This window comes from Netta rufina (genome assembly GCF_964035555.1).
Source record: "Netta rufina genome assembly, chromosome: 14".
Taxonomy (NCBI): Eukaryota; Metazoa; Chordata; class Aves; order Anseriformes; family Anatidae; genus Netta; species Netta rufina.
The window spans coordinates 7,982,101-8,008,243 of NC_140137.1; the positions used below are offsets into that span (position 1 = coordinate 7,982,101).

At 49.5% G+C, this 26,143-nt stretch overlaps 2 protein-coding genes across 4 annotated transcripts; one reads left to right on the forward strand and one right to left on the reverse strand.

The window, feature by feature from the left end:
• Positions 1-729: 729 nt before the first annotated feature.
• ECSCR (endothelial cell surface expressed chemotaxis and apoptosis regulator) lies at positions 730-21,271 on the reverse strand. Of its 3 annotated transcripts, none has more exons than XM_084295578.1 (11): positions 21,143-21,271; positions 11,209-11,253; positions 10,584-10,628; positions 8,572-8,682; positions 7,994-8,041; positions 6,071-6,118; positions 5,393-5,491; positions 4,006-4,104; positions 3,364-3,400; positions 1,903-2,002; positions 730-1,349 (listed from the first exon to the last, which is right to left on the reverse strand). In XM_084295578.1, the coding sequence occupies exons 1-11, from the start codon at positions 21,198-21,200 to the stop codon at positions 1,341-1,343; spliced, it is 699 nt and encodes a 232-aa protein (XP_084151704.1). In that variant the 5' UTR covers positions 21,201-21,271; the 3' UTR covers positions 730-1,340. The 3 variants fall into 3 exon arrangements, with proteins under 3 accessions (XP_084151704.1, XP_084151703.1, XP_084151705.1); XM_084295577.1 differs by having other exon boundaries at positions 6,038-6,118; XM_084295579.1 differs by lacking the exon at positions 6,071-6,118.
• Positions 21,272-25,090: 3,819 nt separating this feature from the next.
• Positions 25,091-25,513, forward strand: SMIM33 (small integral membrane protein 33; the record flags this gene model as incomplete). The annotated part of the gene is made up of 1 exon (XM_084295172.1): positions 25,091-25,513. One exon carries the CDS (start codon positions 25,091-25,093, stop codon positions 25,511-25,513), a length of 423 nt encoding a protein of 140 aa, XP_084151298.1.
• Positions 25,514-26,143: the final 630 nt, after the last annotated feature.

Sequence of the window (26,143 nt, forward strand, 5' to 3'; positions counted from 1 at the left end):
GATAGCTTCTGATGCTTGTGCTAGGAGAAATCAGTATCTCGGTGTTCTGCTGCCGGGTAAATAAGGTGCTCCAAGGTCTCTGACTCTGGAGCTGGTGGAGCTTGCAAGCAGGAGTCACAGTGGAGACAGGCAGAGGCAAAGGTAGTTGCAGAGTTTGTGCTTCAGTGCGTTATGCTGCTGAGTAAGGCAGCTGAGAGCTCCAGGACTACCCAACTGAGCACTGTTTCTCTTGTGGTTGCATGGAAGCTGGGTATTGATGTCTCCATCAGCCTCTGTAGCTCAGCTAGTAAGGATGTGATTTTATGTAGGTGACTGGCAGCTGGGGCTGAGCCAGTGTGGGCCATGACCCAGCTGGTTCCTGGTGTGAGATGTCGTGCTCATGAGGGAACATCTCCTTACCCTATTGACTGGGGGATGCGTTGGTGGTGTGTGGTGCTGTGGTAGGGTGGGAGCTGTGCGTCTGCCTTTGTGGTCTATCAGGAAGCTCTGGAAAGCAGTGGCACAGAAGACTGAAGCTCTCCCAGCAAACTCAGGCTGACAGCGTTCAGGAACTGGAGTAGCTCAGTGTTTTGCTTGTGACTGCTCCCGCTTATGCTCAAAGACCTGTCTATGCATGTCGTACAAGACTCCTTGTATATTGGACTTGTGGGAAGACACCGATCTGTCTGCCTGAAGCTAGTTACTGACAGCAAAGTATCTGAGATGGCAGCTTACATTTCAGCAGCACCTTTAATTCACGTCTTTCCAGATGCTTTACAGACACGGGTTAACATAGCCTCACAACAACCCTGTGAGGTAGGTGGGTACGGTCATCCCCCCCCGTGGGGACAGGGAGGCACCAAGCGTAAGGGGCTTGGAGCAGCTGGGCTGTGCTTTGACCTAGCACTTGGGCATCTCGGTCCCATCAGGCCTTCAGCTTCAGGTCGTGCTTGTCTAAGGCATGGGTTTAGCTCAACGGGGGGCTGTGCTGATTAACAGCCTGGCGAGCCTGTGGCTGTCTAGCACAGACTGTAAAGGCCATTAATTTAAGGCAGCAGTTTATTAGCCAGGTAGGTGGCTCCTTGGTGCTTCTTGCTGCTGGAATAATCTGAGGGTTTGAAGACATATCAAAAATACAGTTAGATATCAACCATTGAACATGACAGGCTACAGCTGGAGAAAGCCCATTTCCCTCCTCCAGTCGGAGAAGCTATATGGGGTACTACCATAAATGTATTGATCAAAAAGGGCATAATAATTTATATAAAAAGTCCACCCTTGCTCTTTCCCCAAGGGGGGGGAAAAAAACCTAGAAAGTCAGTGCTGGTAGTCAGGTGTCAGCTTCTAGCTCCGTGTTGGCTTCATAGCACCTGCAAAAGGAACAAAACATGGTACATCAGCAGCATGTTCGGGCTGGCAAAAGAAATTAAGCAACGTGGTCCCTCAAATAAAGCCGAAGTGCAAGTTTAGCTTTAAAACCTACAGTGCTGTGGATTATTCATGTGGAATGGGTCTGAGAGTAGTGATGGGAATGTTGCCAACATCACCAACAGCTCTGCAAAGCAGGACAGTGGGAAGCATGGACTAGAGGGTGGGACCTTGACTTCAGATCAGCAAGCTTATTTAGCTCTTAATTTAATGACAAATGATTCTAGCTCTGGCTGGCCCTAGGTGATAGCATCTGTAAGTATGAATTATACTTGATGCCTTGAGTTCAGGAAGCTTAGATAAACTTGAGATGGGGACCCAAACTTTCACAAGGCTCGCTGGAACCCAGTTGGACCTTTAGGTGTTTGCTGACAGCTGCTTATTACCTTTCTGAAGGAATAAGAGCAACAGAAATGCCTCAAAGGCATGCACTTATCCAGCAAGAGAAATACTCCCCAGCTAGCCCTCAAAAAAAGCAAGGCTTAAAAGGGAAACCTTCTCTGATGGTGGGTAACTCATGCTGTTGTTCATGTTGATGTTCTTCATGGAGATCAGAGTGATGCTGTTATCCTTCTCACTTGTGCCTGCAGAACAGCTGTCAGCAAAAGAAGGCATTAATTAGTCCAGGAAATAAGAAGGGAATTTCTTCACATAGAGGTAAACAGGCAAGGGGGCATGTGGGGACTGATTTGCACTATCTTCTGATCTGTTGTCCTGATTCAGGTGCATCCTTTGTGCTCAATTCCCCCATCCCCTGCCTCTGTGTTAAGATCTCTGCAGAGATGAGGAGTGCATTCAAATGATTTTGGATACAGATTTGCTGTTTGCCAGCAGACAGCACAGCTGTCTGTACTGCCAAGGTAGGCAGAATCAAGGAGCAGTGTGGATCCAGTGCTCTGTGACTACATTACCTTCTAGCCCTGTAGGCATTACCAGAACTGGAAGAAAAGGAAACATTATCGTGCCCTTTGTGCTGTGCTCTTAAATCTGCAGCAGCTGTCATGCAAAGGGAGCCCTGGATCTTTCTGCACCAGATGCTGCTGCTCGTGTATTGCCAGCCCCTCTTCTGAGTGAGAGGTACTCACGTTGGGAAGCTGGGGTTCCCCTTTCTCCCTGCCCTGAGGGCTGGAATAGGCATTCAGTGCCAAAGGAGAATGGGTGACCTTGGTGTTTAGGGTGCCTTGGGGCATGGACTTCTGCTCTGATGTGACTGCAGATCACTTAAATATCCATTATGATAATGATCTAGGAACCACTGACAAAAGATGCAAATTCTCACCTAAACCTTTAGTGATTCTGCTCCCTATGTCCCTTGCTTCTTTCCACAGCAGGGGTGTTACCTTGCTGGGAAGGGATAGGAAAGTAGGAGCAATATATTTTGACACTTTCTCTCCATCTTAGGTCCCTTCCAGCCCTTGTTTTATGGTGCTTTCTGCGCGCAGCTTTTTTTCTTGGGCAGCAGTGACTGCCTGTGGGGTTCAGGCAGACCATTCTCCACTTGGTGCTTTTCTTCCAAAGGGCTCTGGGTTGCATCCCCTGCTCCCTCCCCCTTATCCCAATTCTGTTAGATAGCAGTAACAGGGATCTTGGAATATTTTTATTTTTATTTTTTGCAGGGAGTGATCTCATCTCACTGAGACTACTTTGAAATGCAGAACCCAAGGTTCTCATCTGTATCTAGGCAAGGAAAGACAAATTGCTTTTTGGAAGGTGATGAGCCTTCACAGCTATCAGTGCAGCTGTGAAATAGGGCCCCTAAACATTGAATTTCTACCTTCGACTCCATCAGACGCAGGATGAGGTTTTACCAGCACTTGTGTTTTTTTACCTGTCTCAAAGTCCTGATTTTTTTTCTTCAAACTGGAGTAGCCAAAGCCACTTATTTCCCAGGCTAAAATGAGTTGTGGAATAAAACATGCATTTTCAACAGGGTGTGAATAGTGTGAGTGACCTTACCTCTCCGATACCATGGAGCTCCCCGGCTTCTGTTTGTCTGGAGGGAGAGAAGCAGTTGGTGATATGCAGGTGAGAAAACATGACAGCTATGCAATAAGTCAGCTGCACGCAGAATTATGTTGTACAGGGTTATAAATGAAATCCAAATGAGATTAGAGACACCACCGGACACTCGAGAGTATATTAGAAAAAGTGCTTCAAATAATGTAACACTATACAGGCAGGACTGAATGCTTTGCTGCCTGTTCAGTTGCTAGCATCCTCTGGTCTTCTGGCAGCTATCTGTCGTGCTGTAGATCAGTCTTGCCCTCTAGTGGGCAGTGCTTAATGGGAAATGGGATTCTGAGAGAAAATGAGTGTCAAACTCCATAATTTCCGCTGGAAGAGCTGCCTGCCTGTGGGAATCGGCACATCTAACTGCAGCATGTGCAGCAGTTGAGGCTGTTTCCTTGTGCAGATGGATCTGGACAGGGGTTTCAAAGAGGTGCTCACACTCCATTCCTAACTGTGAAATCTGTATTTCACTTGGGCTTCAAAATGTCCTGCCAGGTAAGATTTTTTTTCAAGGGTGTCCTTCATTTAGGAATTGCCAAATAAATTTAGTAACCAATGAATTTTTTCATTGTGGTCCTGGGCAAATACCTTCTGAGTCCTTTGAGCGGTTGCACTTGAACCTCAGGCTGACCACGCTGACGAGGATGATCACCACCACGACCAGAATAACTATGAAGCTGATGACACCTGGGGATGGAGGAAAAACTGTCTGCTATTGATATAACAACACTCCCATCCTTGGCTTCTGGGGTAGTGCAGGGTCTTGACTCGTCAAAATTTGGGTAGGAAATCAATATTTTCATTAAAATGAGCACGGGATGTAAGACATAGGGAAGTAAATAGTCACTAGAGTGAATGGTTTCATCCTCCTGTGCTTTAGCTTCAAAGGGCTTCTGGTGCATATTTAGGTGATAAGGCAGTGACAGGAAGGCAGAGGTCAGTTGATTACACTGGGGATTAATTGGAGTCAGCACATCCCTATTGCTGCTGAGAAATCTTATCCTAAAGGTGTGTAAAGTCAGATAAATACATAATATAATGGGGCGAGACAAGCTGATTGACTGAACAGTGTGAACTATCTCATGAACCAGTGGCCAGGCACAGATTTGATTCTGGCATCTGTAAATTGTGCTTTGTACAGGACTCTCATCCTGTTAAGGCAGTTTTGGGACTCAGTGGCTTCCCTTGTAGTACATAAGCAAATGAGAGTTACAAAGTTAACTTTTATTTCAGAAGTATTTTTAAAAGTAAAGATTTTTCCTATAGTGCAGTAGAAGCAAATTTTTATTTTTATTTTTTTTTTCTCCCTTAACTTCATGGAGGAAGGGGACAGTATACTCCAAAGCAGAGTGGATCTCTTAAATTTACCCTGTCCCTATCTTCAAAGCTATTGTCAGGACAAGGTCTGGTGTCTCTTGCCCCTTTCTTACACAAGGTCTGAATGGTGTAGAGGAGTTCTCTGCTTCCTGCTGGGAAGGGTGCAAGTGTACAAGGAGGGCAATAAGGCAGGGCTGGGGCAGAATATGAACAGGTTTGTGGGGTTAAAAGGCTAAGCTTCCTTTTACCAGGAAGGTAGTACATTTATTGTAGACCCTGTCAGGGAAACCAGGGTGTAGCATGGGATAATTTTGTGCAGGTCTTGCTTTAACACAGCTGGGATGTGTCTTGCTCCAACACAGCTCGGGCAAACACTGCAGCTAGGAGCAAGATCCCCAGCTCAGGCATAGCCACGAAGGGCTTTCACGTTCTGTCCTTTGTGTACTGGGCATGGCTAGGAGTATTTATTAGGTACCTAGCCTGCTGGTGCTAGGTGTCAAGAATTTTCCCCTTGTGCTTTGAATATTACAGTATCACACGTGCTAAAGAGAGAAACTGAGGAACTGTGTCCAGGGAAGCACAGTTGGAGCTGGGTGTCCAGCACTGTGTGACCTGACAAAAGACCCCCCCCTTCTCCCCAGGTTGCACAGGACCTTACCAAAAGCTGCCACAGTCAGTGGAGACTTCTCGTATGTGAGAGTAGTCACGGGTGAGTAGCCAAAGGTGTCCAGTGTTGGGGTAACTGCTTCTGAGGTGCCTGCAAGGTAGGAGAAAAAAATAAATTTATATAAAGCTTTGCTTCCAGTGTTGGGAAGAGGATTTCTAGCAGTGTTGTGTGGCCTAACTCACACTTGCATTTTACTGAAGATGGTAACTAGCCTGCCCCCATCAACGTGAACAGAAAAGTAACATAGGTGGGAACCAGATTGCATTGGTGTGGCCCCCATTTATCAACGGTCTGAGGAAGTGATTCCCCACCTGCAGGGTTATCTGCTGGGATAGCAATGAGGAAGCTGAGTGTGGCAGGTAAAGGTGGATCCGGGAGGGTGTTTGAGGAAGGAGCTTGCTACGTGTCCTTACAACTTTTTGCCATGCTGGCACCTTTCCTGCTGTGACTCGCAGCCACTGTTCCCAGGCTTGACAGATTACCCCAAAGTGCTGCTTCTGCAGAGCTTTACAGGCTTTTCAAGGCTACGTGGGACAGCTAGCGGCCCTTGGGTTCTCGTTAGCTGTTCACCATGCTGCCTGGAGCTAGCAGTGCAGTGGCATTGCTGCTGGCTGTGAAAAAGGCTGTGAAACGTACTGGTGCTTATCTCTGAGAGAAGGGAGAGAGCACCTTGAGTTGCTGCTGTTGTGGTACTCTCATTTCTCTTGGGCTCTTCACCTGCACAGAGGAAATGCAGAACGTGAGTCTTTGCCTTCAATATCACATAATAAGCAAACGAATTCATGGACATGCTGGAGTGTTGGATGTATTCACAGTAAAGCTGATGATTTGCAGGAAAACGGGGGGTTTATTTTCAGGCTAAAACCTCCCCACCGACATTTTATGCTATTTTCCCTGAATCTTCCTTCAGGCAAGGAACTCAAATACCCAGGTATAACTGTTCATGCTTAGTTTCTGCAGTCCCAGATGCAGTTTTTGGTTAGATACAGCAGTTAAGCACTGGAATAGTGAACTAGAAAGGTTACAGATTTGCTTTTGCTTATGAACTTTGAGGCTTTAAAAAAAAAGTTAAGGAGAGGCGATTCTACAAAATTAGTGTGTACGTTGTCCTGCAGGCTGTGTTATCAGGAAGTAATTAAGCTACTCTGAGTTGGGCTAACTTGTGTACCGTATGCACTCTACCTGTGGCAGTACAGAATATTTTCCAAGCAAGGACTCCAGTTCTCAGTGGGGTAAACTGGCTTGTAAGAAGCTCTTTGGTATGTGACAGCTGCTTCCAATGCCTGTGTAAGCAGATTTAAGGCTGGCCTATGTGTTTTGCTTGAAAAAAAACAAAACAAAACAAGAAAGGTCCTTTGCTGCTTTCTGATGTTTTGAATATCCAGCTTGTCTGCACTGGCCTTATTGAACAGCTACAAGTACTGTCAGGCCACTGAAAGTCACACTTTGCAGCTTAGATCATCTGTAGGCCAAGCAGGATCTCTTTCCTCTCCCATTCTCTCCCTCCCCAAAGCAGTGCCGGCCAAAAGCACGCGCTGCCTGGAGAGGTGTGGAACAGCTACTGGCACTGAGCTGGAGCGCAGGGAATGCAACTGTGGGCAGCTGCAGAGGTGCCCTGGAACTGGGGTTCCTGTCTTGCAGAAAATGTCAGGCTTTGCAATGTTCTTCTGCCAAAAGTCAGAAGAAAACAGAAATAATATGAAGTAACAAATTTTAACCAGCGAGAAACCAGTAACGGCATGGAGCAGAACAGTCCTAAGAGGCAGGAGCTGGTTTACAGCTACTAGCTGTATTTTTTCCACCAGTCATCAAACCCTTTGTTTCATTCTAAAATTGTTCTTTTAGCCACAGGTGGTGGGCAGAAGCTTTGTTTGCTGAGCCTGGCATGGATACCCCATTCCTGGAAAACGCTGGGTCTTGCACAACAGGAGACCTCTCTTTTGGAAGCATCAGCAGCATTTATGTAGCTGAAGATGTATGGAGCTTTTCAGATAAAGCAGGGCTATAATTAATAGCAATCTGCTCTGATGTAAAGGGCTCTTGGCTTAGCTGGGCACAGACGTGCTGGTTGGACATCTGTGCAGGCAGAGCTGACAGTGGGTTTTTAACCTTGCATGAGTCAGGGAAGATCTGAGAGGCAAAACAATTTTTCAGTCTTGACCATTGCAAATGTGAACCTTTAATGGAGAATCAGATCAATGTTCAGATTTCAGCGTTCCCACTTACCTGGCTTCTGTCTTTATTCTGAGAAAACTTACTGAATTCTCTAATTTTTGGTACAAGCTGGATTAAGCATACTATCAGAATTAAAAAAAAAAAAAAAAGCATTTTTAAAAGGTGCTAGAAGTGCCACCTTGTTTCTAAATGTAGATCAGTCTTTCAGCTGTTCAAGTTTATCCCAGGCAGAGGTTGCTGAGTGGAATTGGTCTTGTTTTATCAGTGCTTGTAAGGATATCAGATGAATTTGGGTGTTACTGATGTCTTGATGCCGAGATAGGTCAGTGCTTCAATAACCTGCACTGTGTAAACCAAGTAAGCTAATTGCCATGAAATTGTCTGCACTTATTGTTAGTCTATAAAAAGACAAAGTACCTCGAGTTGATGAAGCTGCAGTGCTCCTGCTTCCATTAGACGTTTCATCTGGATAAAACAAGGAGAAGAGAATTAAGTCTAGAAGCTGCTGTTAACTGTGCTATGGAGAGCTGTTGGGTTTTCCTGAAGGGGGAAAAACTTTGTTTCTAGGCATGAAGCTTCCTTTCCAAGCAAAACCAAGATGCCCAGCTAGCAAGCCATGCAGTGATTTGAGAGAGTGTACGTGAGAGGTGAGCGTGGGAGCGGTGTGCCAAGGACAAGAAGGCTGGGGTGTCTGTTCCTCCCCCACAAAGCTTTACCAGGTAAAGTGGGATTTGGCTTTTCCTATGCAGACTTTCTGCTCAGTTGTCACACCCAGACCATGGCTGCATCCAGCCACATGCTTTTGGGGTGCTGGTATGAACTGCCCTTTTTTTAGCAAAGGCTGAAACATTCAAAAGCAGCTGCTACTGCATAAGTAGCGTGGCGTGGGCTGCCTGGGACTTTATGAAGCACCCAGGTTTGTGCGGATAAGCCAGGATGCATAAACTGGCCCTGCCTTGAGCAAAAATTGGAGTTTTCCATTTTCGTGCACTTACTCCGTGTGGGCAATGTTGGTGTTGTAGGGATGGAAGAGGATTTGGTTGTAGTAGTCTTGTCTGTGCAGGTGAGATTCAAGTCAATCGGTGCTGTTGACTTTACTGAAGGCTCTGTAGAGTAAGCAAAGAGTTACTTTAAAGAGCTGTGCTTGTTGTGAGCTCCGGTAAGAAACAGCTTGGTGGAGGGCATGGCTTCTGCAATGAATCCTCAAGCTCCTAGGAGGTTGTGCGTAATCTGCTAGGGAAAGTATGGGTGTGAGCAGATAAGGTAACAGTCCTGCTCAAGGAGTCAGGGTTTCTGTACTTTGACATTAACATTAACTTTTGCTTCTTTTGGCAAGGCTGCTTGTGTGCAGAGGAGCTGAGCTGGCAGGGCTCAGGAGCTACATGGAGAAAGTCTGGCTTTTGCCATCACTTTTTTTTTTTCCTTCACTTTGAAAATGCAGGGGTTTTATCTTGAAATAAAGACTTTATCTCTGGACACTAACTGTCTGGAAGCCACATGTTTATTTGCTTGTTATATGAAATGCTAACTTTCATATTTCTTTTCACCGAGTCTCTAGGCACAAATCGTTCACTACTTGCAGTGGTCTGGAAGCTCTGGCATCTTCCTCAACCTGGTACTCAAAGAAGCCAGAACATGGATCCTGTGGGTCCAGAGCAAAATAGGGAGGAAATAGGGAAAAAAGCTTTCAATAGTCCTCTGCAAGGAAGAGTTGATCACCCATCTGGAATTTATAGGCAAGTTACTTATCTAGACTTTTCATGGCTTTCCAATAAAATGAGCAAAGAGTGAAAACAGTCTTATGCTTTCTTCTTTTATCTAAGTGCTTTAACAAAATATTTGGATTTCTGAGTGTTTTTTTTTTTTTTCTCTGCAAAGCATAACAGCTGAGTAAGATCTTTTTTGGGATCCTTTCCTTTGTTTTTATGGTCCCTCGGTAGGGGGAGCTATGCTTAGAAAGAGATCTCTTGCTATGGTTGAAAAATCTGACTCCAAAGAGGTAAGTGCACTAACAGATGTGGATCTGGAGTTGGAGAGATCTCATTGTGTGTATTTGGGTTTGTGTATTTGCAGATAGAAGCACATAACTCTTGCTAACAGCTCCCTTTGCCCACTTCCAGGGCTTCTGACTGTACCCATGGTAGCGTCTTGAGACTGGTTTCAGTAGAAGGGGAGAACAGAAAAATGATATGAAGTAAGGGAACTCCTCAGAGATTTGCATTATTTCTAAATATTTTTGTCCTTGTAAGTGATTTGACTGCTATTTCTATGAAAGTAGATAAAGCAACCCCCCATGCTAATAACTGTACTAAAACGAAGGCAGACCTCAGTCCTTGTGCTGGTGCAGGCTCTGCAGTTCAGGAAATGCTTCCCCATTTCCTCTGAGAGAAACAAGGAAAATGTTTACCTGTTGTGTACGAGGTGCTGATGCTGTGCACAGCACTGGAATTTTCTAGTTAAAAAAAATAAAAAATTGTTCAGGCTTATCAGGAGAGCAGTACTGAACAATGAATGTAATGCATGGAAGTGCTAACAATGGCTTAGTTGCTGTTATTTCCCTTATGACACCCAAGAGCCAAGGCCAGACCTTGTGTACAGGGCCCTGTGCTTAAATGTACTCCAAGCTTTCCTTGCATTAAGAGCTGCCCAGCGAAGTGGGTGATGCCAGGCAGGAGGACGTGGACACAGCCCAGCCTGGGCTTGGGGGAACTGCATCCTTTGTGCACACAAGACAGTAGCCCCCTTCTTCCCTTCTTCCCCACCCCAGTCCTTTTCCAACCTGCCACTGCACAGCCCCATTTTGTCCCTTACAGAATAATTTATTGCTGGATGGGCTGAAAGATGGGCCCCTTATAAGCCAGACTTGCCAGGATGCCCCAAGCAGGACTTGTGGCTCTCCGGGTAAGCTCGATAGTCCTGCAAGCCTGTGCTGTCACGGGTGTCTGTAACAGCCCTTGGAGGGAGGTGGAGGGGAAGGCACAAGCCCTTCTTCTTTGCAGTGTATTACCTGAGGTATGGGTCTTTACTTCAGGGTTGGTTGATTGAGATCGGTCTGTAACACAAACAGACACGGAGGTGAAGTCTTCTACACGAGGCTCCTCGCTGGTGGGGTCCCTGCAGGGAGGTTTGAAGGATGGGCCAGAAAGGGACCCCTAGAGCCAATAAGGGCTGAAAGGGTGATGGGAGCAAGAGGTGTTAAGGAGATTATCACTGTTGTGGCTACAGGGATCTGCAGGCAAAGGGATTTTGGCTCTGAGGATGTGTAGAGCAGAGCATGTGATGGGGAACAGCTGGGAAACATCTGGGGAAGCAGGCAGCAAAGATGAGGTGGGATCAGATCTCTTTGCTTTCACTGGGCCTCCTGGAAGGCAACACTGCTCTTCCCAACAAGGCTGGGAGGTGGACACCAGAAACAGGGAACCAGGCTGGGTTATCACTTGGGGGCACAGCCCTCCATCAGCCCTGGAGATCTGGGGAAGGACGGTGATGGGCAGGCAGAGGTGGGCAGTGCAGGGTCCTGCGGACAGGTGCTGCAGCGCCTTTCCCATCTGTGGCCTCTCCGTTTGCATCTACACGGGGGCTCCTGCACCCATGTCCAGACAGACTTTAAAACATTGTGACCCAGGAGGTACCTGCTACAGGGTGGACTGTGGAGGCGTCTGTGGAGGTTGTAGTACCTGAAATGAAACAACAGAAGTACATGTATTAACAGTGCTAATGTGACTCACATTAGCGTTCTTGCTGGTTGTGTGATTTGGGTTTTCCTCATCTTCTGAAGGAATGACTTTGAAATACATAATTTCCTCCAAAGCATGAGCTGGGTAGTAACAAGCACTGTGTGAAACCATTTGCTTGTATGTAAGGGCATTAGGTTCTGTCTGAGCTAGAACTAGTGTTTATAGAGCCAGGATAAATGCCCTCCTGCCCCCACAAAGCCAAACCCTTCAGGGAACTGCCTTTCTCTGCTATGGGGAAAATGCAAGGCCATATAAATCAGTGGTGTTTCTCCCTCCCCATGAGCTGCTTGCCTCCAGCTCAGTCTTGGCAGAGAAGGGCCATTTGACCTGTTTTCTAGAGCTGTTTAAGGAGTTAAAACATGTTTGAAAGCTTTGAGACCCTGGAGACCTTAATGAGTGGATGGATGAGGCTTGTAAATGTTTCCAGGAGCTAATGGGACTGTTTTCTCAACTGAAAATGTTTTGTTTTGCTTGTTTGTTTTGGATTTATGACAAGGCATCCCTAGACCAATCTTCTGTGTTGCCTGCCCTCAGAATACCTGATGTTTTTCTTTAAGTCTCAGCTCCTGGAATGCTATGATTAGGTAGGTGCCAATTAAAAGTGCTGCCATTTTAAAAGGAAAAGGAAATAAACCATTTCCCATATGTGAGGACAAGGACTGTAAGAGGTAAGTGCGCTTGATACTTAAATCAAAACTAACTGGTATAACTTTGAAAAGGTGACTTTTAGTCTGTCATTTTGAAATGCAATCCTAGCTGGCACTTCTAAATGGTTATTGAAAGTGATCCTGATGCTGCCTGTGGTTAAGATGCATGAAAGAAACCACATTACAGCCAGAGATCCCACTGGGGACCCACCTCACCAGAGTCCCACAACAGCTGATAGCTCCTAAAGGCTTTGGACAAAAAAGGATGGCAGTAAAGGTTGAATTCTTCCAGCTTACTGCCCTTGCAAGGTGTTGTGGCCCCTGGGGTAAGGGCAGGGGAGATTCAGTGAAGCAGCACCAGCGGGAGCACCGCGGTGCTTGTGTGTGCCCCTACAGCCAGACTGGTGCACGAGGCTCACCTCGCTTGTTCTTACACTCCCTTTGTCAGCAAGCCTGCAGGAGAGCTAATCTCCAGGCTCCCTTTCTCATCAAAGAGAGGATCAGGGACTTCTAAATCCCTATTGATCTGATCTATTTTAGATTTCTGTTGTACAGGGAGAAGGAGGCACAGCCTGCGACGTCCGGCTTCTCGCCAGGAGCTGTAGAGGTGGTGTAGGTGGTGAACTTCGTGGTAGGTACCTATGCTGTAGCTGTCTGAAAGAGGTCAGATGAGTGCCCTGACGGTGGTGTATATCTGGGATGAGATCTTTAGCATGCAGCGTGTGTGGGTTATCGCAGCTTGGCTCGGAGCCCACCCCTCAGGGGACTGTCTGGGTCTAGCGAGCTGCTGATTGATGTCATTTTTCTCACGCAAACTGTCTTGGAGCCTTAATTGTTTTCTTCCTCTAAGGCTTTATGACAACGATCCCAGCCAAACAGGAACCAAAACAGTGTGTAAACCACTGAATACATAATAAAACATAGCCACTTTCAGTGTAGGATTTGGCTATGAACTTGACTTTTCAGAACTTTTTTTTTTGCTTTTTTTTTGTTTTAGTGTACTGGGCGGCAGGCCTGCAAAACCTGACTTTTCCAGTCCGTAAGAGAAAAACGAGAGGAGATGTGATTAGATCTGTAGTTACATAGAAAACAGATTAGCCCCTTCCTTTCTACCTCCACTGGGAACAGGACCAAAGAACTAGGGCTCAAACTGCAGTAATAAAAAGGGGGGCAATAGGAAACTGCCTTCACATAAGGGTAGTGAATTGCAGCGAGTGATTGCGTAGGAGAATAGTGTGATTTCCTCTGGAGCTTTTGAAGAGCAGGTGAAATGAACATCAGTCTAGTAATGGGATTATGGGCAGATGCAACATCACTTACTGGATCAAGTAGTGTAACGGGGGAAGAATAGATTTTTTTTGGGCACATGGCTGTTGTTAAAAGGGCCGAGATGTTTGTTTTGAGGCTGGGGAGTGCACCCCTCTGCAGCCCTGCCACCGTCTGCTCCCAGGGGGCCAAGCTGACTCCATGGAGAGGGTGCAGTGACATGGGCTGTTTCCTTTGACCTCAGAAATTTGCCAGGCTTTCTCTCTGGTACTGGCTTTCCTCTTGAGCAGCTTTACAACACAGTTTCTGGATGTTGGTTTGCACATGCCTTGAAATACTCTTCCTACAGTCTGTACAAAAAATAATGTATTGGGATAATCTTGGGGGCCCATAACCTCTCGTAGCTGCCAAACTCAAACAGTTCATCTTTCTCCATTGCTCTTGCAGAGACCTTGTTCTCCCATGGGTAGAAGTAACTGCATGGGACACGTTTCCTTCTTGAAACTGGCATAGGAGCTTTTTAGTGTATATGTCACATGAAAGCATCGGGAACTATTATTTACACTTTGTTGAAGGACAAGGGAGAGGAAGGCTTCTGAGCTGGTAGTTTATTTCAGCATTTTTGGGGTGACGGAGGAGAAATCCAAGAGCTTGAACTGAGCCTCTAGGGACAGGAGACACTGAGGGAATGGCAGATGACTGCTGCCCTGGTGCTGGCAGAGCTGACGGCTCACAGAAAGCTCAGAGCTCAGGCTCCCCAGTGCTAGGATAGGAGGAAGAGGCTCTCGGTACTCTTCCCCACAGATCAGCCCTTTGCCGAAGGTCAGACTAGAGCACTGGCTCGTAAGTTCTCAGAAAACACTATGCCAAAGTAAACCTGGGGTTACTGTAAAACACATCAGCAAGCAGTTTTTTTTTTCAGGGCACAGTCCCTGGAATTCACCTGGCCAAGTAGATGCGCACCCTGGCTGTCTGCATCTGAACTTTGCTACAGAGGAGTGACTGGTCTTGTGTGAAGAGGCCAAGGGATGGAGAAGCCTTCTGGCACTTTGCTTGGTAATAAAGGGCCCTTCTATAAACACAACAGCACATTATTTCAAAGCGGAGCATGTCTGGCTCTGACTTCTGGCCCCTGCTTTTTGTTACGCCTTCTCTGCCAACTCAAATAATCAAACGTCCCATGATGTTCGCTGTTTTCTTTTGGTGCTGAGCATCCCAGCTGAATTCTGGGGGACAGACGTGTGGAGCAGGAAGAGACCCGGGCTGTGCCGTGGGGCTGGGCAGCAGGACGTGGGTCAGAACCAAAGCGCCGTGTGTCATAGCATCCTGGGGGGCTGCTGTGCGAGCCCTGCTGTGGTGGCACCTGGCCACAGCACCGTTTCCTCCCCATGCCCTGCCAGCAGAGCCCTGGCTGCAGCAGCTACGTAAACAGCTAGCGATAACGGGCAGGACACGGCCAGCACAGCTGCAATTGCAATCCACATCAAAGCCATTCGGATGACTTGCCATTGAGTGGAAGCAGAGCCAAGCTATTTGGGTGTTTGGGTGCAGGTGATTTACGGCAGGGCTGTGGGTCTCTAGGTGGGAACGGGGAGCTTGCTGAGGGATTTATCATGGGAAGTGATGTTTTCTGCTCCTGCTGGGATGGGAAGCTCCTGATTACTGACCAGAGCAATAGGGCTCCAGAGAGGCACAGTGAGGCCGCAGATGGATTTCTTCTCTCTGACTCAGAGCTAGCTGTTCCGTGGTTAATTTTTGCAGCAGATGAGAAGGGAATTTTGGATTTATTTGCAGCAGTCCTTCTGTGATGTTAGGTGTGAGTGTCAGACAGAGAACAGAGGGGCCTTCCCATGTAGCCTTCTTTCATGGCAGCTGAGAAGTTCCCAGAGCCAGATGCTCACCCCGCAGAAGAGCATAGAAAGATGTTAAAGAAAAAGAAAAAAGTGTTTTTTAGGTATTCCCACTTTAGTATTTTAAGCTAGCCTTTTTCAGGGCCTTGGTATAAAGCACTGCTGTACCAGACACCCAAGTCAGCTGTTGAAAAACATTTCAGCAGTCTTCACACCAGGCTCAGGAGGGCTTGCGATGCCCAGTCTGTTCTGATACTGGATGAGTTCACGGGGGGGCTCTCTGGCACCAATATGAAGGTACCGGGACTGGCCCCATACACACAGAACTGGTGGGGGAGAGGCAGCTGCTAACCCTGACATGTAGTGGACTCTTCTCCTGCAGCAGTTTTTGGGGGAGTTGTTACAATTGTGCATCAGGGAGCTCTAGAGCCTGCATGGTGCCGTACAGGCTTTGCTGTACCAACCTTGTGTCACCTTCTGCTTGCAGGTTGTATAAACAAAGGCTGTCAGAAGAGACCTGACGATCTAAAATTAGACTTTTCGGTTCATGTATTGCTGCTTCAGTACACTCACCCATGACGAAAATACGCTGACCACTTCACGCGAGTGCAGCTGTTTCCTGGGTGAAAGGCAGCAGCTGTTGAAGCAGCAGAGAGCAACACCACTTAACTGTTGTCACTTTTACGTGAAAGAAAATGCTGCGTTAGGGAACCTGGAAGGTGCAGAGCTCCCATTTTATTAGGCACCTAAGGAGAGGTGCCTCTGCCTAGCAGGTGTCGGGACAAGATGAGGCAGAAAATGTGGGAAGAGAGGAGAAGTGTTGTTATGCAGACCTGATAACTGACAGTCTAAATTAGGCCCCAGACCCACAGTGGTATTTAAACACCTAATTCTCAAATGACATTCGAGGGGTTTGGCAGCTCACTGCTACGTGGTTCTGAATGGTAATGGCTTGGCCAAAGCGTTACGGAAAGTTCAGAGAGGCAGGAATTCAGCCCGGATCTTGTCAGTGATTCAGAACAATCCTGGCCTTCCTCTGCTCCTCAGGGCTGCACCCAGGTCTGGGCATCCTCTCCGAGCATCGTGCTCCATTAAGCTGTTCTGGAAGCAGATCAGTCTTCTGGCGGAAGCCAATTAAAACCCACTTGAATGTAGAAAACAAGCCAGAAGACAAACAATGTGGGGAAGCCACATGCACGGAATGGGACCTGTAACATCGCAGTATGCGATGAAGTGCTTTTGTTTTTCCCCACTAAAAAATGGTTGCTCCTAGAAGAAAGTAATAGGGCTTTTTTTTTTTTTTCTTTTCTTTTTTTTTTTTTTTCTTTTCTTCCTGGCTGCATCCCTGAAGCCTGGTCCATGCACTTCTCTGTAATGTTTGAGGAATAAATGTGTACTCCAAGCATGCTGCCCTGCTGTGACCCTCCCAGCTACTTACTGGTTACAGTTTTCTCCCCGACACGTTTGTTTTTGAGCTCTGCTCTGCTTTCTAGATGCTGGGAAACTGAGGTGCAGAGAAGGCATCGTGAGCTGCAAGCTCGTTGCTCAGCGCTGCTTTCATGCCTTAATTAGGCTCTCAGCCCAGGTTATGCTTTGTACAGGTCACCTTGCAGGTGGTCCTCATTATCTTGTAGGATTTTGTTCCTAACCAAATGTGTGTTCCAGCTGGTACAGGGATCAGCTGCTGAACTTGCTCATGTGCTGTACCTCTGGACGGATGTCAACAGAGCCCTGTGACAGCACACGGACTGCCGTCCTCTGCAGCAGGGGATCAGTGCTGGGTACTTGTCAGGCACATCCCCCTTCCTCCAGGTTCGTGGATGCTCTCTGTCACAGTTTCCACGTTTATTCACAAGTTTCTTTTTTTTTAATTATTATGATTTCCAAGAATTCCAAGATATTCCCCAGCGTTTCTTGGGCAGAGTTGTGGCATTGCTGGTAAAAGCCAGGTTGTGTGGCAGTTCTGAAACACACAGGAATGCCAGCTGCTGTTCAGTTCAGTTCCCACTTAGTGACCTGGGAATTGAGGTTTGTACAGGGCTGGTGGCATGGGGAGCTCTCCTAATTCCCATTCTTTTCACTTTCTTTTCTCAAGTCTCCTGGCTTGAAGGACAGGTGAAGTGGTCCTTGCCTGGATGCATTCATTTAGCCCCAGCATTGATGCTGGGCTGGTACCTGCTGTTCCCTGAAACACCACATTTGCAGAAGAGGCAGTCAAAGCTGCTTGACCTGACAGGCTCCATCTGGCTCCAAATTTTAGGTGAGTGACCCTGACGATATCACCTATTTTTATTCCTATTTTTTTTTAATAGATGTGAGTTTTTGTATTAGTCCTGTCTCATATCTGGTGAAAACAAAGCATGGGGTGCTAAAACACAAAACCCAGTGGTTCTGTGTCCCACCCAGTGCATTGTCAGCTGTGACGTGCTGCTCCTTGGCTAACAATTGCACTGACTTCAGTTTGACTCCAAGGTTCTTAGCTGCTCCAGAGTCACTTCTAGCTAACACGAGAGGAGCTTATTGGGTCGTATGCCTGGAGCTGCTTGCTCAGAGCTGTGCCACCTTTGGAAGCGTGCAGAAATTACAGTTGTGTGTGGTGGGGGTTGAAGCTGGGGGTGACCCAGTGTGGCAAAAGCCTTCTTGCATCCTTTCCCTTGCTGAGAACTACTGGTGGCCATCCCCAGCTGCAGAAAGGTTTGCTCTGGAGGGTTGATGGGCAGAATCCACATCTCTGTGGACCCCTCTTTCATGTTGCTGCAACAACCAGCTCAGCGTGAGCCTGAAGGCAGCTCAGCCTTCTCTTCACACGGGGTGGCAAGCCTGAGCTGTGAGCTTGCATCTGTGCTGCAATGTCCCTGTCCCATCGCTGAGTCCAGAGCCTTGATCATGGGGAGCTGGGTCCCAGACCGGTGCTTTCTCACCAGCAAGTGGTAAGAAAATTCTTACTAAGCTGTGAAATTTAACTGCTAGTAAGGCAGTACTGTTTTACCACATTCCTGCTGTCTTACCAAGTTTGTAGGAAGTTTTACCAACTACTGGCATTAAGGGCAGAGTCTCCTTGAAACCTCTGTGTTTCCAAAGACCACCACAACCAGAGATACTAGATGGGGCTCTGCTCCTTCCTGCTGTACTGCAGTGATTCTTCTGAAGGGCAGAAACAGCCCCATAAATCTACAAATGCCTGAAGGGGAAGCTACTTGTCACTGCCATGGTTGGATTATGTTGAGTGGGCTCATTGTGAAGTGAAGTAATGAGACCTCCCAGCTGAGGCTCGGCAGTGATGCCTTTTGCTGGTGCTGTGCGAGGCACGGATCTCCTGTTTCTAGCCTGGGCTGGAGCCCATACGTTGGCTTTCCCAGCAGGAGGGTTTTTGCTCTGCTTACCAGCACTGTCTCCTCCAAGGACACCTGTTGTTGACTCACCTATTGTAAGGAACATAATTGCTGGAAACAGCCTCCAGTTAAGTCAGCTCTGCAGAGTCATCAGCAGAGTTTCATCTAACTAGAAGGGAGCAGTTTGTTTTGTGAACAAACATTTCTCCAAACCACCTCCTGCTTTCTCTTCCTTGTACGTCAGGCCAGGGTTGCTCTGGCCTCTCCTTTTTGCCCAAGAAAGGTCAGGGAGGGGTCTTGGGGATACCCTTGAGCATCACTTGGCATGGACAGAGACTAGCAAAGAAAAGAGCTGTCTGCAAAGGTGGAGAAGCCTTCTGCCACTTGGTGGTATAAGAAACAGGATCTGAACTAGGTGTCTTTAACGCTCCTGTGATGCCAGAGAAGACATCTTGGCAGGTGTATTTATAAAAGCATTGTAATTTGTTGTGGCTGGGGCCAGCATAAATCTCTTATATGATCTTACAACCACCTGAGTGTCTAAAGAATACAAATTCTGTCCCTGTTGTCTGAGGAGCAAGGCAGAACAAGCAGCAGGAGTCAGTTCTAGGATGCACTGGATGATGCCCTCATCTTGGGATGCAAGTGTTGTCTGGAAGGTCTGCTGTTACTGGATGTCTGCCCTCTGTCTGCACCCCATTTCTTTGATTACCTCTGGGCCATGCTCCCTGTGGCAGTATCCACTCACTGCTGCCATGCAGATAAGGAAAGCAGCAATCAATGGGAAAATGCTGCTGAGTTCTCACCAGCTTCCAGAAGGAATTTTGCAGTGGAAATCTTTTGTCTGGGAAATGCCTGCCCATTGTAATGGAAACTGTTCATAGGAAGAGGTTTGTTTGGACAAATTTTTCGTTAAGCGTTTCTGTGGGATGGAAAAAAGATTGGAAGTGGTCCAAAACTTCCCACTTGAGCGATTTCAAGCTAACAGTAGCGGAACCTTCCTTCAGAAGTAACCGTAAGCTTAGGAATTCAAATTAATAAAATTAATTAATAAACTAATGAACTTGCAAAAAACACCGAAAACCTGTGTGGAGAGTAGCTTCCAGCCAGCTATTCTGCACAACGCTGGGGCTTCACAAGGTTACTTCCACCTGCTCAAGAGCAAGGAGACCACCGAGCTCTTCTGCCTTAAGATCTCCTAGTTCCCTTCCTCAGCTGCATGCATGTCAGGGAGCCAGCAGCATCTCTGACCTGCTCTCTGTCCCTTTCACTTAGGCTTCTGCAAAAGGCAAAGCAGCAATAGCCCCCAAGTAGCAGGCCGCCTTAGTGACTTTAATATAACATTGGCTTTAATCTTCATTTCATTTCTAGTTCAGAGCTGTCATGCAAATATAATGATACAAAACACACAATAATGTTGAAGGCTGGTTTTGACTGAAGCCAGAGGTCCAACTGCAGCACAGCAAGCACCAGCAATGCCATTCTCATCATTTGCACCTACTGGCCCTGTTGGCACCACACATCTGGTAGGAACAGCCTCTGCCCCGTGATTTGAAGCAGACTGCAGAGAACAGAGTTACAGTGACGCACTCAGGACTGAAGGATAGAGGTGGCATCCCTTCCACCTGATCCTGCAACAGCTGGGGTCAACCTGGGGAGCAAATATCTTGGGTAATGTGATCAACTGAAGGCAGGCGGGCTGCTCCTGGCAGAGTGCAGCTGACCCAGAGTGCTGACAACCTTGTTAACATCCCTGTCTTGTGCGAGCCATGCCAAATATTTGTAAGGGGGAAGAAATGCACTCTGGCCAGGTATTAAGAAGCACAGCAGCATGGCCAAGGGGCTTCAAAGTTCCGCCAGGCACAATTTACCCCTCTGCTGAAGTCAGCAGCCCTCTAATAAAGAGACATTTTCCAGTCTATGTGCTCTTCCTTCTGAGAGCTAGCACCTGACTTGTCTTCATGTTCCGTGTCTTTTAAAAATCCTCTGAATACCCATGCAGTGGCTGTAACCTATAGGCAACTTCGTGGTTTAATAATAAAATCTTTGGATTTAAGAAACACGGTATTATTTTTAGGTGGCTTTCTGTTAGAAGCAGCAGTGACATGCAGTCTGTGCCTCTGAATGCCTCTGAGCTCACAGCTCCTACAGCTGTCACCAGCACAAGAGGTGGCTGGATGCAGGAGAAAGCAACCTGTCACACTTCACCACGGGAAACCCGTTCCTTGGAGGTACGCTCACTGCATCCCCCACCACGACCCACGTGTGAAGGAAAATTAGGAGCAGAATTACTGCAATAAGGACAATACACGTACTGCGTGAGTCTTGCACCCGACTTATGCGCTCTTTGTGTTTACATCAGCAAGAAGAAAATTTTAAGTCAAGAAAAAAAATTACTTCTGAGGAAAATGTCCTGTACATGTAAAAGTACCACCTTTACCCTTATTTGACAGAAGCCACTTGCTACACAGTGCCTCAGTATGCCTCAACAGAAACAAGCCTTTTGTTAACCAGAAAACAATTTCTGCTATTCCAGCACAGTCAAACAAACCCCATAACACCTGACACGGCCAGATTTCCCCCAACAACCTGACTCCTGCCACCCCTGAATTTAAAGCTCGGGCTTTTCTGGCGGCAGCTACTCCACGCTTAAGTCTCTGTCCGGCTCCCTTTGGGGGGCTGGGCTCCCCAAACCCACCCCTGGCACCGTGTCACCATCCTCGTAGCGCCTTACCTCTGATGAGCACGCAGCCAAACAACCACAGGAGCGGGTGCACGGACGGAGCCAGCATCTTCCCCTCGGCTCGTGGCTGTGCAGCTCGGCTGGGGCTGTGTCCATACCGAGAGTGAAAAGAGGGTGAGGAACGATTTGCCTGCTTGGGCTGATTCTAGCAGAGCTTCCTGTTAAAGAATAGAAGGAAATGGGCTGAATCCACAGGGGAACTGTGTTTTTTAGCCCATTATGGTCGGAGAGGATATGAGACATCGCTTACCGACGGCAAAGGAAACCTCGCCATCGATGTGCTGGGGAGTTCAGTTCTCATAGCAGGGAGAGCAGCGGCGCAGCGGGCCTGCCCGGCCTTGGGCCTCGGTAGGGTCTTTGTAGTACTGGGTTTTTTTTTTGGAGATTACGTCTGGGGCAAGGGTGTGCCCCAGGTGATCTGCTCCGCATCAGTTGTGAGGGCTGCGCTGGTCTGGAGGAGCTGGTCATCCCCTGAGAGGGGATTGCTTAAAATCCCTGAGAGGGGTTTGGAAATACCTGACCCTAGTGGGGCCGGGCTATCTCACAGCCAGTGCTCCACGTTCTTTGAGCCCTCGTCCTGCTCCTCCCCGTGCAGCTCCAGCAAGTGTAGGCACCAGGACTGCTGGTTTTGGGATGCTGCTTTTTGTGTAGCACCAGCATCCTTCCCCACAGGGCGTCCTGCACAAGACAGGCTTAGACCAACCCTAATCCCGTTCTTTGATCAAACTGGAAAATTGGCTTGGTCCTGCCCCCCATCCAGCCCCGCTCACCAGGGGCTCAGGACATTCAGCTTCTTGGCCCTGACTTTGTGCTGGGTTGGGCACCTGCCTGCACGTTCTGTCTGTCCCCTGCTGGCATAGCTTGAGCTTCACAGGCAATACATTGCCCCATGCTGGGTGTTAATGTTTCTTTTTTTTTGGGGGGGGGGAAACGGGTCTTAATCTCTCCATATGGGCAGGGCTCCAGCGCCCACCTGTCTCAGAGGGTCCCTGCAGGACTCTGGGGGCCAAATCCAGAGGGTGGTGGTGTTACAGTGCCAGGAATTTCCTCAGCATTGGCCCCTGTGCCCTCTGCATCACACTCAGAGCGGGTGTGCGGTCAGCAGAGTCCCTGCTGGGGCTGACTGGTCAGACTGGGAGCTGTGTGGGTGCCTGTCCCTGTTGGCTGCTCCTCCCTGCCTCAGACTCCTCAAAGGCTGTGCTGCCCCTCTTTGTGCTAGGCAAGATGCAGAGCCCTTTGTTTCCTTACAAAGAGCCTTGTTACAGGGGAAATGGGTTTGTTTCCCTTTGGCAGCCCAGGGGAGGCTGGATCGGGGGTCAGGTTTGGGGGAGCACAGGGTTTGCACCGCCTGCCCTGGGCTGCTCCGTGCTCAGTCCTGTGGGTCCGGAGCTCTGCTCTCTGCACTGGGACAACGCAGGTTTCCAACACGTCCCTTGTGTCTGTCCCCCATCCCAAACAACCATCTTCCTCCAGAAGACTGCCCTGAGCCATGTCAGGCATGCCGAGCCCAGCTGGGGACACCGTAATGCAAACTAAAAGCAGCCAACACAGGATCATAGAATCACAGCATCACAGAACTGCTCGGGTTGGGAGGCACCTCAAAGATCACCCGGTTCCAACCCCGTGCCATGGCAGGGATGCCACCCACTGGATCAGGTTGTCCTCGTCCAACCTGATTTCGATCATCTTGATCATCTCACAGCAGATTTTGCTTTCACAAAACCTCTGTTAGCGGCCTCCCTCCCCCCCCACAACCATTTTTTTTTCTCTTGCACAGATGTGATGCTCAGAGATTATGCTGTAGATTAAGGTTTTACTGAATCCTGAAACGAGCGCAAATTCCCAGAAGCAGCAGCTTTAACGTGCAGCCACATCTCTGCTGGAAGCTTGCTCGGCTGGGTGGGGGACGAAGTGTTCCCCACCCTGTGTACAGGAAAGATGGAGCATGAATATTCACCCAGGCTGGTTTGCTGAGAGGCAGCCTCCAGGTAGGAGCAGTTTTGTTCTGGGATAGGAATTGGGGCAGGTGGTGTTTCGTAATGGCTTTGCAGGGATAAATCTCCAAAAATCCATCGTTTCCGCACTGTGACGTGCTGGGGGTGAAGCCCGGTGGCGTGGTCAGACTGCACGGTGTCCCCAGGCCTGGGGGACAGCACCCACCTGCATGGGAGGGTGAACACTGCCCAGCTTTGGGGCATCCCTGACACCTTGCTGCCACGGTCCTTGAGATCTCTGCGCCCCACAGTGGGATTAGCAGCACCAGCACGGCTGTGAAGTGCTCAGATATCACTGGGCACGTGGCTGGTGCTGGCAGAGCACAGTGGGGGGAAGCACGGTCACCCACACCACCACGGCGGCACTGCTGGTGTGCTGGATGTCTCTGCAGCACAGTGAGAGCCTCAGAACAGCAGCAGCGTGGGCTCACCCTGCTGCTGGCCATCACGGGGCTGGCACGGTCCTGCCTTGGGGCTGTGTCACCTCTCAGGGCGAGGAGCCTGGCAGCTCGCGGGGCTGTGCGGACACGCTTGGCCGGGCTCTGCAAACAGCTCGCGCACACAAGGGTGACTTTTACACTGATTCCTAAGTGCAGTGATATTTAAGGACGGGTCGGCTGAAAGGAGGGAGGTTTCCTGCGGTTGGAAAGCTGGGGGCTGTGCACGTGCCTCCGGAGGGGCGGTGGGTGCTCTCGCCCTGAACAAAAGCCGCTTGTCTGGCAGCCGAGGAGCGAGAGGAGTGAGAGGAGCGAGAGGAGCGAGAGGAGCGCTTCCTGCCCCTGTGTCCCCACATGGGGCAGTGAGGAAGAGGCGGCGGCGCTGATGTGGCACTGCGCTAGGTAAGGCAGCACCTCGGTTGTGTGTGTGGGATGAGCAGGCGCTTCCTCCTCCGCGCGGGGAGTCCCAGGCGTGACGTGGCAGCCTCCGAGGTGAGTCCGGCCCTGCCAACACCCTGCCAGCCCCCGCAGCACCTTCCTGGAGGCTCCTCTGCTGGTCCTGCCCTCCCTGACAGAGGTGATGATTCCCCCGGAGCAGGGACACCCAGGTACCCCTGTGGGGCTTTCCTCCTTTTCCTCCTGCTGCTGCCTGCTCCCAGCTCTCTGCTGTGCTGTCTCCTGTGGGGTCTCACGTCTGGCTTGACCTGCAGAGGTTTTGGCAGGGTTGGGCCTCCCAGGGAGTTCCCCGGGGGGGGTTGTGCTTGGATTAGCACTGTGGGGCGGGGGAGAAGAGGGGAGGGGTGGGGGCTCCCTTCCAGGGGCTCCTGGTCCCCGTCACCAGTGGCAGTGGGCCCAGGATAAGGGGACGCAGGATGGGACAAGGGGATGCAGGACACTGCCCCTGGCTGTTCGCTGTTGTCTGCCTGGTTGAACATGTCCAAGGCACCATCGCTGCAACCCCAGATGTGACCGCCAAAATTTACCCTGTCTGTTGAGCCCGAGGAAGGGAGCGCGCAGGGGACAGTCCCGTTCCCTGGCAGCCGGCTGGGGCTGTGCTTCTGCTTGCAGGAAGCACTCGCTCAGAGCTGTCCTGTCACCCTGAGCACTTGGGCAGCAGCAGAGGATAGGTTTTGGTTGTGTTCCGTCTTGTTAAACCCCCTGGGCGCTGCTGCTCGCTGTCCTGGGGTGTCTGGGCAGGCTCCTGCCCTCCTGTGGGACACTTGGGCAGGATGAGCATTCATCGTGGCTGTTCCCAGCCCAGAGCTGTGCGTTGCTCAGGAGGGTTTGCTGAATGCCCGGAGTCCTTATCTCACACTGAATCTTTTCCCTAGATCCAGAGCAAAGTGCATCCAGAGCCTTCTTCCAAGTCTCCAAGGCTGCAGAGCTGCAGGTACAGTGACAGCGGGAGCCGCCGAAACAAGGGCAGGAGACAAGGACATCAGACAGCTCCTGTTCAGTGACGACCCCTCTCCATCCCACGTTCCTGTCCCAGCTCAGCTTGCTCAGCCATGAACGCCTCTGCACTCGGCAGCCAGCTGAGACACCCTGAGCTCCAGGATGTGGCTGCCTTCACTCCCGTCTCCGTCGTTAGGAGCATGACGAAGAAATCTGACGCCCTGCCCATGATCTCCATGATCGTGGCCATCTTTGTCCTCTTGGCCATCTTCATCATCGTCATGGTGCACTACGGCCCTCAGCTCCGCACCATCCAGATCACCCTTTACCATGAGCCCATGCCGCAGGACTTGAACGACGGGGTGCACCTCACGGACTGGAAGAAGCTGGGCTCCCAGAAGAAGCCTCCTGCCCAGCCTGGCCCGTGGGAGCTGGGCAGTGTGGCCACGGCCGGCCTGAGCTGCCAGTGCTCCTGCAGGCACCACCTCCCCTGCAGGAGCGTCGAGCCCAATGTCATCGAGATCACCTACCTTTGAAAATAGGGGCTGGGATGATGGCTTTGCCCAGGACTTGCCACTTTCTGCACGCTGAGGGTTGCGGGAATCACCCCAGGATGGTGCCTGTCTCCAGGGGGCTGAGTGTCACTGCAGTGACCCATCGGCAATGACACCGTTATTTGGCTGCACCAAGCAAAAGCTGAGTCCCCAGCCCAGGCTCTGGGACTGGGTCAGCCTGTGAGGGACAGCTTTAGTATTTTTCTTGCCCTGGTTTCACCCACAGGCTGTCCCACACTCGGTCCATCTTGGTCCTTGCTCTGGGGGCACTGAGTTTACCCTCAGCCCCTCGGCAGGAGCTGGAAGTTGCCTGCTCTGGAGTTGCTTTCTGGATTAAGGATGTTTCCCCATACACAATGCCCCCCTTATTCTGATGGTGTGGCACAGAAAAGCCTCCAGTCCCTTTTGCCCTCCATGCCTCAGCCCCTTCCCCTCTGCTGGAGAGCTGGATGCTGTCCTCCCTTCTGCCAGCCCCAAAATGGGCTCACCCCACTGACAGACAGCCTGCAGCATCTCTGTGCACAACGACAGGGTGTGGAGACCTGAGGGCATCTTCAGTGTGGTCATCTTCATCGTCCCCACTGCTGTCTGCTGCCCTTGGACCAGGAAAAG